The 12,692-nt window shown below is 53.6% G+C and overlaps 1 protein-coding gene across 10 annotated transcripts in view; it reads right to left on the bottom strand.

The window, feature by feature from the left end:
* Nucleotides 1-1,143: 1,143 nt before the first annotated feature.
* The window catches only part of ASXL2 (ASXL transcriptional regulator 2), a 123,828-nt gene continuing 112,279 nt past the window's right edge, over nucleotides 1,144-12,692 (bottom strand). For 9 of the 10 annotated variants that reach the window (XM_061990271.1, XM_061990275.1, XM_061990280.1 and 6 more), the window contains 2 exons: nucleotides 8,491-10,860; nucleotides 1,144-1,470 (listed from right to left, as the gene is read on the bottom strand). In XM_061990271.1, the coding sequence (XP_061846255.1) occupies nucleotides 1,345-1,470; nucleotides 8,491-10,860 (2,496 nt within the window). In that variant the 3' untranslated portion in view covers nucleotides 1,144-1,344. Of the gene's footprint in view, nucleotides 10,861-12,692 lie in introns of all 10 variants that reach the window. The other variant, XM_061990273.1, reaches the window with a different exon arrangement.

Here is a 12,692-nt window from a genome sequence, read left to right as displayed (position 1 = left end):
TGTGTCCCTGCCCAGGGCAAAGGGTTGGAGTGAGATGAGCTTTATGGTCCCTCCCAACTCAAATCATTCCATGATTCAATGATTTTATCTGACTAGAGAACAATTTATCAACACAATACCCTGGCTCTGCACAGACCTCTGGCAGGATTGTGTTGCTTTCTGACTCATTCGTTAGTACGTCTTCAATTAGTTTTTACATTAGAACTTCCAGAGCCCTGCATATCAGCGGTGTAATTTTCTCTTATTCTTAAATACAGCTGGGAACTACATTACACAGCTTACCAGAGTTCTCCTGAGAAACACAAAAAATGTGTTACCTGAACTCCAGCTCTTTGTGCCAGCTCTTTGCAGACACCATCACTGGTTGCAGCAGTGTGTAACATCATCCTTAGCGCTGAGGAAAAGGATTGCTTCTGGTTTGGGTATTTTTAGGGCCATGCCTGAAGGCTATCTTTAATCACAATCTTCTTTTCCTCTTTTTGTGATCTTTCTTTACATGAGGTGGTAGAATTCGGGGGCTTATTTTGCTAAAGGTTGCAGGCTGAAACTCGGCTGGACTTCTTGTGTTTGCTCTCTTTGCTCTAGAGGACACCAATTCCTTTACTATCTTTCCATCTCCATTTTGTGTTCACTCCTGCATGATTATTCATGTGAGCAGGTTCACAGCCCCGCTGCAGCACCTTCAGGTTTTCAGTGGAAAGAAATCCCAGGCTCCCCGCTCATTCCCAGGGGCCTCAGTCCTGCCGTCTGTACTGAGCTGTTATGTGCATTCAGAGTTTACCTGGCAGGAATCAAGGAATCTGGTTACAGATGTGTTTCTCTGAATCCCACCACTTAAGGGAAATCACGTTGCGATTGCCTCATAAAGGTTTCTTCCTGATTCTCTCCCTTTTTTTTTCTCCCGCAGCTTGATGCCCCTGTAGTGTTTTGGGACCCCAAGCAGTGAGGCTTGAGGGGACTGCAGAGTGTTTATTACAACTTAGTATTAAACCAAAGAAGTTTTCCCCTTGAAATGTGTCAAGAAAATTTTACAGGTGTCCACAGCTCATAAAGCTAGAAAACTTTGCCATTGCTTATCAGGGTCCCTTGAAGGACAAGAGGTCACCAGAGAAAAAGCAACATGAGCAGTACCAGCGGCCAGAAAATCATATCCTTTTATTTAACATAAAATGAAACATTGAGATAAAATACACATTTGCCCATGTGCTGAAGAACTACTGTATCTTACATTAATTTATAGAGCAGGTAGTTTTACATGACAAGGATACGTGAGAGGAAGGGGACCAGAATCCGCAGTAAGACGGGAGCCACGGGGCAGGCTTTTGCTTGCCAAAGTGCTGTCTCCTAAGGGCAGATCTGCCAGTGACAGGTCAGAAACAGGCTGGGTTTGCTCTCCTCAGCCCCCTCAGTGCTGGTGAGAAGCTGAGGTGGACTCTCGAGGTCCCTTCCAACCCTTAAGATTCCGAGATTCTGTGAAAACAAACAGAGAACTTGTCAAACGGCCTTTGCCAAAACACAGAGCCACAGCAGGGCGGCCCGTGACTGTCCCTCATGTGTGTGCTGCTCCTCTGCTGGAACTGGCACGTGCTGTTTTCCAGTGCCCAGAAGTCACTTCACTCAACTGCAATCGCTTTTTTTGTCCGTACAAACTTCAGCATGTTTTGTATTTCATTTGAGGTTTGCCAAAGGACTGAGGTGTCATGGATGGTGAGAGAGTATGGCCTTAGAACCATAGGATTGGTTTGGTTGGAAAAGACCTTTTAAGATCCTCGAGTCCACCCCCTCCCCTCACCCTGCCAAGCCCACCACTAACCCATGTCCCTCAGCACCTCAGCTACACGGCTTTGCAATAGCTCCAGGGATGGGGACTCCACCAGCTCCCTGGGCAGCCTGGGACAGGGGCTGACAGCCCTCTCAGGGAAATAGTTCTTCCTCAGCTCCAATCTAAACCTCCCCTGGCACGACTTGAGGCCATTTCCTCTTGCCCTTGCTTACAGTCTCGCAGCAGATTTATGGCAGCAGAAGGTGCTGTAGTTTGTGGGTGTATCTGTGGTTCTCCTCTAGCCACCAGAGTAAGAAATGGTGACCAAAACCTCTGTCCCTGAGGGTCAAGGTGATGCCTGTCCTGTCTCGGCTCAGGTGGGCCAAGAGCACCCACTTGGACAGTGCAGATCAGGTCGTGTCTATTGGGAAGCGCTCCCACAGTTGCTGCACCACGTTCATTCCTGTGCCCTGGCACAGGGTCACGAGCACTTAGAGGCTCAGCCTTCAAAAGTTCAACTCCTGGCCCAGCTTATCCTGTGTGCAGTCTGTAACACAGCAGCTGAGAGCAGTGTCAGCTGGAAAGCACGAGAGCCCACAGCGGGTGATGTTTAAGTGGGGGGGGCAGGAGTGGGAGATGCAGCAGCACCAGGGGAACAAGGGAGGCTTTTTTAAGCGCAGCAGATCAAACCACATTGCTAGTCTAGGTCTTGTCTAATCCATAGATCTTAAACATGAAAACAAACAGGAAAGCTCTAATTCCCTCTCAGGCCTGTGGTGACTTTGCAAGGCGCAACACCACCAGAAGCTTGAGCTGAAGCCACTCTGATGACCGACACTGAGCTACAGCACCTCTGCGGGTACATCTGTGTGCACACGCAGCCCTGAGCTCCTGGGCTGTCTGCCAGTGCAACTGTTTGTAGAGTAACTGCCCCCTCAATGTGTCAGCAGCAAGTTATGATGACTACTCAGTGCCACATTTTGCTTTTCCAAGAGATCCCACAAGCAATGGCCACAGTGTAACACCACCACTTGCCCGCTTCTTCGCCTTTCCCATTTCTACTTTTAAACCTCAACTTGTTGATGCTGCTGCTTTTCCCACATTTCCTTTCATTTCAAGTCCCAGCCACAGAGAACTGCTGTAAACACCTCCAACTGACAGCCAGGTTTATGCCACTGCTTGCTGGGCTAAGTGGAACAGTGTCAATGTCAGACCTAAGCCAAACGGGCACCAGAGGCATGGGAGGAGGCAAGCATTGTGCCCTTTGCACTGCAGAGCTGTTCCCACCCTCTTCCTCACAGAGCTTTGTGTTCTCTCTCTGCAGAACCAGGACCAGCCCTGGCAGGGGCTGCAGGTCTCCTCATCTTTCCGAAAGAGGAATTCACAGAACGAGCAGCTCTTTGCTGTTTAATAAAACAGCACCAGGGGAGGCGATACCCAGCACTGGGCACCTCAGCCTCACCCTGCAGCAGGTTTGCACCCTCTGCTGCAGATCGGGTTATTGCTGCTTAGGAGCACCTCCAGGATCCAGCCCCTGATGAGAATCTGCTCTAACAGCCAAGATCTCTCATCCTGTACAGGGAGAATTTCACCCAAACTCCTACAAAGTAAAAAAAAAAATCTGCTTTGATAGTGTTTCCTTGAAATCATTGGACTTCTGGTGTCTGGTTTGAGTCCCCCCTAAGATGCTCACACAAGAAATCCAGCTATTTATTCAGATTTCAGCGGCACAGCAAAACTGAGCAGCTTCCCGTTTGGGTTTGGTTGAGCAGCTCCTGGCCCAGAACGGCTCTTTGGCTCTCAGGGCAGCACTGCCCCTATAAACCTCCACCTCGTCATCCCCCTGGCACTTCCTCTGGATGCTTATGAGGCAAAAGGAACGGGTATTAACAGAAACGGGACGCAGGACTGACAAACGGTCTGTGTGCTCTGCCTAAACCAGCTCAACCCTCCCCAAACTCACTTGCCACTGGGCTTGTGGCTCCTCGGCTGCCCCGTGGTTGTCGCAGCAGCTCCCACTGCGGCGGCACTCGCCTCCTCCCTCCCTCTTTGCTTCTTCTTGCCCTTTGTTTTTAAAACATTATTCCAGGCTCCAATCCAGCCAGCTCAAAGACTTTTTTTAATACATTGAAAATGTAAAATAAAGAATATATGAAGTACATACAGGATATATACACACATATTTCAAATACTTAAAATTCTTATGTAAAATATGATTTTTTTTCTATATTATTTGTGTAAAAATACATTTTAAAATGGCGTCAACTCGATTTCTCTGTACATACCCTCTATTCCAATTCCAGTCCCTTTTATAAAGGCAAAAGACAGACAAAAGTTGAGCATCTTCGAAACTCTGTTTCCAGGCCCTGGTGTCACCACGACAGAAGCACGTGGCAAAAGGCGTCGGGTTTCTTCTTTATGAGCGTTCCCATTTTTATTGCATGAATGGAAAAAAAATTGAATTGCTTTCAGTTCTCCTCCTCAGAAAACTATTCGTGGCCTTCCCGAGAAACTGCAGGCTCCCGATACCCTGTTCATCTACTTCATAAATCATCCTTTGTCCACGTTTCTTTTTACAGATACTAAAATATATATTACTTAAAATATATTACTGTAAGCTCTTAAAATTGATCTTCAGTTATATCAAATGTATAGCATAAAAAAAACCACAACCCAAGTAACAAAGACCCTTCTGGCTTATCACCGTCCCGGCCAAGGCCCGCGCGGGTCCCCCCGGGAGGCACCAGTGGAGACGGACGCGGTGCCTGCACAGGGCTGCGGCAGCTCCCGGGAAGCGCTTTGGCCTGCCCACGCAGCAGCAGCTGCCAGTGCCCAGCGCTGAGGCCGCCCGGGCTGCCCTCAGCCCCCGCGGTTCAGGTGAGGGAGTCTGAAAGTCGAAGCCGGCGCCAGCCCGGAGAGCACCCCTGTCCGCTGAACCCCGGGAGCCGCCATGCGACTGGGCACAGGGGCGGGTGCAGATGGGCAGTGGTGGTTTCCAACAGCTGGGCCCAGGCAAAACTCCCAACGACACAAAACTGTGTCCCCAGAGCTCCACACATCCTGGCGAGACCGGCCCGGTGAAGGAATTGCCACCTTTCAGTGGAGAGGACACCATCCTGCTCTCTTCCCCCAGGCCCAGTGACACCAGAGCTGTCACAGCCCCTGGAGCAGCCACAGCCCTACCATGGCCCCAGTGCTTCTCCCACCTCCCACAGCACTGCAGGACTGACCATTGCTGGTGCCCCTCATCCTTTTAGCAGTCCCACACCTCCCTGCCTCCACAGCAGCGTGAACGGCACCCATCAGAAGGACAGACCCGAGGATTCCTCCTGGCTCCAGCGCCTGCCCCGGGAACTGCCCCAGCAGCTGCTTCTTACTACCATTAAAAAATAAAGATACAACTCTGCTGACCAGCCTGACTGCTCAACATCTTGGTCTTTCCTTTCAGTTTAAGAAGGGACACGAAAATCTCACACAAACTTCCTTTCCTGGACTACCGACGTGTCACAAAACCTGAACCAGCAGTTGCATTTGCCCTCCTGCCACAACCCGGCCATGGGGGTTTGCGCTGGGAAGCGGAACGCCCTGATCTGTGTGGCTCAGATGGGGCCCGACAGGGACACGGGGATCTGAGCAGCTTTTCTTTCTCAGGTTGCTTTTACTGTCACCAACACAGTTTGACATTCGGCTCCGACAACATCTGATCTCAGGCCTTTTGTATGACAGTAGCCACTATAGTGCTATTCAACAAATACCTGGGGAAGCACAGTCCGACGCCTTAAGCCATGCGCAACATCCCCGTGCGCACACAGCACCGGTGTCCTGCTGGGAGGAGTGCTGGGGAGTTGGGCGGTGGGAGGAGGTTTGCCCAAGGGACAGAAGGGTCCCACGGGGAAAATGCACCAACAGAGGCTGCAAGACTGACCCTTCCTAAAACACACCATCAGTCAGCAACCAGCACCTAAACCACACAGAGCCCTCAGGGTTTATGCCGACCTGAGCCCCATCATTTCCAATGGCTTCCTAAACGAGTTAATGCCCTCTTGCAGACCAGCGGGGATTCCTCCTCCAAGCAGCCCCAAGGAGCTCGCAGCGGCCGTTAAAACCAAAGACATGCAGTTAAAAGAATTTATTTTCTGAAAAAGGAAATAGAATAAAAGCGGCCCAAGAAAAGTGCTGATCTGTTAAAATAGAACTAAGGCACTGAAGAGAGCTGTAAACTTCCAAGCCATCATTGGGAGCTGCCCCAGGCATGGCCGGAACCTCTGTGGGCACCGTGTGGCCTCACAGGGCCGCCCCTCAGGCCCAAAGGTGGGAACACACGGAGCCGCAGCCACGGGTGCTGATGCACTGGCAGCCGCCCGAGAGGGCCCGTCCCCCTGCAGCGGGCGAGTGCGCGCCCTCAGCACCCCCTTCCCTGAATGTCACACCGACCGAGGGCCAGGGCTGACGGGGCAGACCCCACCGTGCCAGCGAAGCCTCTCTGCTCTTCTTTGAGGCCACAATGACTTTTTCAGTTTAGTTTGTAACAAGCAATGAACTTGGAATTGGATTCTAGCAGAGGACGTGCTTCAGGCGGGACTGAGCGGGCCTGACTGAGGATTACATGGCTGCGACTCCCACGTCTTGCCAGGGCTTGAGTTGGTGAGGGATGGACAGACCCTTTTGCAGCGGCCTCGAGCCACCTCACGCTGCCCTGAGACTCCCCGACAGCAGAGGCTCAGCGCAGGGAAGGAGACGGGCCTGTTACAGCCTCAGGGCTTCCCCTCGCCGGCCCATCTGCCCCTCAGCGCAGGCAGGGGCCAGTGCTGGTGGGACCCTGCCCGCAGCGGGGTTGTCTCTGGGCTACAGGCGCTGCCAAGGGGTGAGCAGTGTGCACGGGAGTCCTTGGGGGGCTTGTTTTTTTTTTCAGATTTCAGTTTTACATTAAAAAAATGGACTTTATTTCTACTGCTGCAGTCCTCTTTGGCACCGGCTGCCTCAGCAGTGAAGCAGAGGCCGCTGCTCTCCGCTGGGTTTGAGGTGAGCAGAACGCAGATGAAGCTGCGGCCGCTGCCTGCAGGACACTGTGCTCTGCTGCACGGAGACGGAAATGGTTCTGCTACGGTGTGATCAAGGCTGGAACTCTCTTCTCTTGATCGTTACCAAACAAATCACCACCCGCTCTTTGGGAAAAGGCCCTGCCCCACACAGAATTCCTTCTCCTCTTTCCCAAGAGCACACCAGGTTTCTGGGTGAGGGGAAAGAAGACAGCAGTAGGAGAGAAGAAGGAAAGAAAGGCCGAGGACCCAGATCACAAACCTGCTCTCCCACCTGTTTTGTTAATATTGCTTCATCTTAAAAAGGCCTTTGGATTAAAAGTGAATTCAGTGCTTTTCCATCAAAAAGAAACATAGATCCGTTACCTGACCGAGACGCAGATGCCCCCTCCCACCTGCCCCGACACCGACAGCACGGGCCTGGACACGATGGGTGATCCCGACGTCTTTGTTTCGGGGAGAAATACTGTGTAGCATGGGTGGGATGTGAAGATGTGGCGATGCATTGAACCACAGATGGGTCTGTGCTCTCTGAGCCCGTCTGTCACCAGTTCCTCTGACAGCCGAACATCAACAGCACCGGATTTCCTTGCCCTCCACCCAGGTGAATGACTGTGAAGCCCTCAGCGAGGCGGCACATTGCCATTGCAGCCCCTTCCCCTCTGCACCCCCAGGCCCCAGCCCGGGCTGGGTCAGACCCCGTTTGGTATTTGAAAACACAAAGAGATGCCCATGCTGAGCCCTGGCCAGACACATTTTCCTCATCCTACCCTCAGCTCAACAGAAACTCCTCTATGGACCAGGAGGGCGCAGGTAGTTCCTTTAGCTGCCCTGGCGTTGCCCGCCCCACAGCCAGGGGCTCAGCATGGGGGTGGCACTTCCCTCCCCCTTACCCTCCCAAAAAAATAACACCTCAGAGAAGGGACTTCTCTGCTCAGCCTCTCTTTGTGATCTCTGCTTTCCATGGCTCCTGGGATTCCCAGCCAGCACAGGTACTGAGCTGTCTTAGTGCTTTAAATTGCGGAGTCCTGTGGTTTAGTGCAGTTGCCTTTTGCAGTATTTACCAGTAGCTAATCGAGACGCTGCCCTCCTGACAACGAGGTCACTGCCCCAGCTCTAGTGTGCGACTCAGAGCCGGCAGCTCCAGGCCGGGAAAGGCACCTTCCGAGGCTGCAAAACATCAACTAACATTTATTCATGAGACACAGTCAACCCTTCTGGGCTTGTGCTCTGGCACCAGTCAGCACAAACGTTTGGTTTCGCGACTAACGGGGTTCTTCTCTTGGCCCGGAGCAGACCAAGGGGAGGCCAAGGCTTTGCCACGGGTGCCCTCCCCCATCTAGAGCAGAGCGAACCGAGGCGCCGGGGAGCGGTGCTGCAGTACAACTCAAACACTTACCTCCTAAAAGATTGAAAAAATATTTTTAAACAAAATAATGTGACATATTTACATAATTCCTTAAGTGCAAACTCTTGTCACAATTCACGTAGTTGAGCTCAGTTTCGACTCACTGTACAAGAAGGTGCTCTTTCTGTAATGAAAGAAGAACTCTACTCCGTATTCCTGATTCGGTAGCGTGTCTCTTGTGCAAGGCAGTAAATTTCCTGTTTCTTCCCAAACGTACTTCCGAACCCAAACCCAAACCCTAACCCTCCTCTTCCCACCTCCCTTCCCGGTTACCGCACTACCAGGCAGGAGACGCAGAGCTTGGAAGGGCCGATGCAGTCGTCATGGCAGAAGGCACCGCAGCCCTTGCACATGATCATGGCTTTCAACCTGCAGTAGCACTTGGCAGGGGAATCCTCCATGGGGCTGTCGTCGGCGAAGGCCGGGACGGGGAGGGGCTGAGCGTGGCTGCCCGAGCTCAGGGCCGGGCTGGTGGGAATGGTGGTGACAGTCACAGAGAAGGACATGACATTGCCCATGCTGCTGGACATCTGGTTGCACTCCGACAGTCCCGTCATCAGAGACCCCTGGCTCACCTCTGGGGAGGTGGAGACATTAATCGTGCCACTGTAACTGGGCCCAACGAGCTGTGCCGCCGCCTTCCCTGTGTGCTTCGGCGGGTGCGTGGCAGAGGGCGTCGGGGGCTGCGGCTGCGCTGGGCCCGAAGGCGCTGCGGGGGCGCTGAATCGCTCCGGGGTGCCATGCACCTTCCCCCTCATGGCCTGGGCCATCTGCTCCTGGGCGGCCTGAAGGACATCTCGCGCCAGCGCGGCTCCGTCCAACGCCTGCATGTTCTCCTTGTTGGCCACCGCGTGCTGAGGCGCCGCCGCTGCCCTCGCGCCCTTTTTGCTGAGGGAGCTGTAATCTGGGGAACTCGTGCTGCGGGACGACGTCTCCTTCTCAGCCTGACCGGGAGCCTGGGTGGCTGGGGGCTCCTCTTTGACACCGACACGGTCGTGTTCGTCGCCAGTGCTCTCATCGTCTACGTCTCCTTCCTCACTGCTGCTGCAGTGGCCAGCTGCCTCCTCACACTCCCCAAACTCTGCCTTTGGAGCATCGGCAGGGCTGTGCAGACACAGGCGGTTGTCAGGGTTCAGGAAGCTTCTCCTCAGACTCTCTGAGCCGCGGCCGTAGGTGGAAATGTTGAGCAGGTAATGACCGGACATGGCCGGCTTGGACGTCCTCCGGCCCAGGAAGCCCAGCATAAACCTCTGTCTGGGGGAGCTGTTTTCTACCTGGAAACCTGAGTGAGGGAGGTTCAGTTGTGAAGGCTGAAGGACTGGCAACAAGTTCTGCCTCTGGACTCTCTTGATGAGAGTCTGAAGGATCTGCTCTTGGGTTGTTTTGCTGAGCGCCTCGTGGCACTGGTGCTGGTCAAGACCGGGGTCCTTTCCCGAGGGGAGCGGGAAGGTCCTTGGAATGTGAGGCAGAGGCTTGTTCTGGCCACAGCCCTTTCCCAGCTGCTGGGTGGGGAAACTCAACGGTCTGTCTCCACCCTCGGCCCCGGTGCTGCTCCACACGACACTGCCAGTGCCGGACGCTCCCCCCGCCCCCTTTTCTTCATGAGAAGCCAACGGGACAGTTCTCATCTCTGCTTTGGTGAGAGGCTTCGGCAGGATTTGCTCCAGGGGCACATTTTTGCCCTGAAGAAGTTTGGTGACCAAAGGGTTGTTTGCAGGGATACTGGAGCTCGGTTTCGGGAGGGCCCCACTGGAGCCTGAGCTGGCTTTAAGGCTCGGCACTCCCGAGGAAGCACCGGAGCGTGGGATGGACGTTGTTGATGCGCCTGCGCCTCCAGCCTGGGCTGCTGAGCCCAAGGATGTCAGCGAACACACCGCGGGGGAAGGGGATTTGCTGTCTGGGACACCTGAGCCGGGTCCTGCTGAGGCCACGAGTGCTGCCTTTGCTGCCACTGTGCCGGGATCTGCGGTGGCCCCGTCCCTGGTGGCTGGTGGCCCACAGGCCCGGCTCCCACCTGCCAGGGTGAGAGGTGCCTGCTCCTGTCTGTCACCACCACCAGCGTGCTGGGAGCCCGAAACCCGACTGCCCCCCACCCCAGGGGAGCTCTGGTTTGTTCTGTTGACTAACGCTGGTAGCGCCGCGGAGGAGCCAGCACCCGTGCCACTGCCTGCAGTGCTGGGCTGCAGTGGGGCGGTTTGCTGTAGTTGTGCTCTAGAAGGATTGAGAGGCAGCGCCTGGTCCGCAGCCGCTGTCTCCATTTGGGGAGGGGTCCCTGGACAATGGGGAAGAAACCTTCTCGAACTTCCCCCGCTTCCAGTTCCTGCCAGTTCCAGTGCATTTCCTCCAGTTCCAGTTTGATGGGCTCCGTGTGCTGTGGTGTTACTCTTCTCTCCGCCCCCGCCGGGAGGGTCCCCGCCACCGCCTGGGCCAGGCCCTGGCACGGCCCCCCCTGTCGAGGCGGCGGCAGCGGCAGCGGCGGCGGCGGCTGCGGCCGCTGCCCTCTGAGCCTTGGCCTGCTGCGCTTTTGCCTTGATGTCTGCCAGAGTTCTGGCCCCTGTTCTTCCCGGACTGGTGAGTGAGATGGGGAAACGCACCCTGGGAGAGACCTGGCCCGTGGGAAATGGCATCGGGGAGATTCTGGAAACAGGAATCTGAAACAGGAGAAGAAAAGAACAGCTGAGATACAGAGCCATAGGAAAAGTGGCAGAAGCTTAACTACCACTTCTCAATTAAAAAGACACATTTGGCCTCCTCTCTCTCTCTTGCTGGCTCCTGCTCCTCTACTGCTGAAGCAGCTCCCTGAGGCTGCCTGTTCTGGGGGTGGGCTTCTACCTGACATGGGAAACTACTGCCAACAGCGCTTAAAGTCACTCTATTATGAAATTAAATCCCATGTTTATCACACAGCCATTCTTCCATTCAAATCTCTTTTCCTGAGATTTACCCCCAGTTTTGTGTCAATAACCCATTTTATTAATGCTTTCCTCCCTTCCTGCCATATTTATTAAGACAGTGTGAGTATTAACCACTACTAGCACTCTGTGCACCCCCTGGTCTAAAAGCCTCAATGGGAGTGTGGAATTCCTAGGACACAGGAAATACACTAATTAGCAGTTTTCCATTTACAACTCCTGCCTGAAGCCCCAACACAGGGAGATGAACTTTAACCAGAGTGTGCTTTGGTACATAAAGCATAAGCTCTATTCTACAGACACCAAACCTCTCCACTTGTACAGTCACACCTGACTGTAGGGGTCTTAGTTTTGGCAGATGACTCAGTGGGTGGTGTGCAATTGCTTTGGGTATCACTTGGGTTTGGTTCTTCCCTCTTGGGTTTTATTTTACTCCCTCTGTGTTGTATTTCTTTTCATTACTATTATTATTACGATTGTTACATTTTATTTAATAAACTGTTCTTGTCTCAACCCATGGGTTTCACTTTTTCCCCACAATTCTCTCCCCTATGCCACTGGGGTGGTGACTGAGTGGGGCCCAGGTATCAGGACCCTTTGCTGCTTCATCCCTTTACTGTCTGATGTTGGGTGTGAGGTCACAAAGAAGGAGTCAGTGTCATCTGCAGGGGCACAAGCTTTTAATCATCTTCTGAAAGACGCAAATGCCCCTCACTGCAAGAGGCTGTCCCAGGCTGCCCAGGGAGCTGGTGGAGTCCCCATCCCTGGAGCTATTGCAAAGCCGTGTAGCTGAGGTGCTGAGGGACACGGGTTAGTGGTGGGCTTGGCAGGGTGAGAGAAGGGGTTGGACACCAGGAGCTTAAAGGTCTTTTCCAATAATTCTATGATTGAGGGTCTGGAGTGTGTCCAGAGCGGGGCAGTGGTGCTGGGGAAGGGGCTGGAGCACAGGTCTGCTGGGGAGTGGCTGAGGGCCCTGGGGGTGTTCAGCCTGGAGAGGGCTGACAGGACACATGAGCACTCTCTGCAACTCCCTGACAGGAGGCTGTAGTGAGGTAGGTGTCAATCTTTTCTTCCCCAAAGGGCTGTCCAGTCCTTGCCTAGGCTGCCCAGGGCTGTGGTGGAGTCTCCACCCCTGGAGACATTCCAAAGCTGTGTAGCTGTGGGCCTGAGAGACACGGGTTAGTGGTGGCCGTGGCAGGGCTGGGGGAATGGTTGGACTCGAGGAGTATAAAAGGTTTTTTGCAGCCTCGGTGAGTCTGTGGTTCTGTGAAATGCATGAATGCAGTATGTTCATCACCACCAGGAAGTTTCCTGGCAGCTTCCTGTCACCTGGATCTCAGCTTTTTTTAAACACAGGTAAATAATTTTGTTTCTGGACTTGATCTAAGAGAGAAGCTGCTGAAAGCATACCTCTTGGGCCCTTTATTGTGCTGCCAGGGACACTCCCACAGCTGTGCAGTCCTGAGTGCTCCTAACTGCCCTTGACTATGCCATTACAGCTTTGCAGCCCCTCTGCAGCTCACCTCAGCTCCCACTGTAAGGTAGCTACTCCCAGATACCACAAAATCACA

The sequence above is a fragment of the Colius striatus genome, chromosome 2 (assembly GCF_028858725.1).
Source record: "Colius striatus isolate bColStr4 chromosome 2, bColStr4.1.hap1, whole genome shotgun sequence".
NCBI lineage: Eukaryota > Metazoa > Chordata > Aves > Coliiformes > Coliidae > Colius > Colius striatus.
Note: the sequence above shows the minus strand (reverse complement) of the source record. Positions and strands in the feature narration are given on the sequence as shown.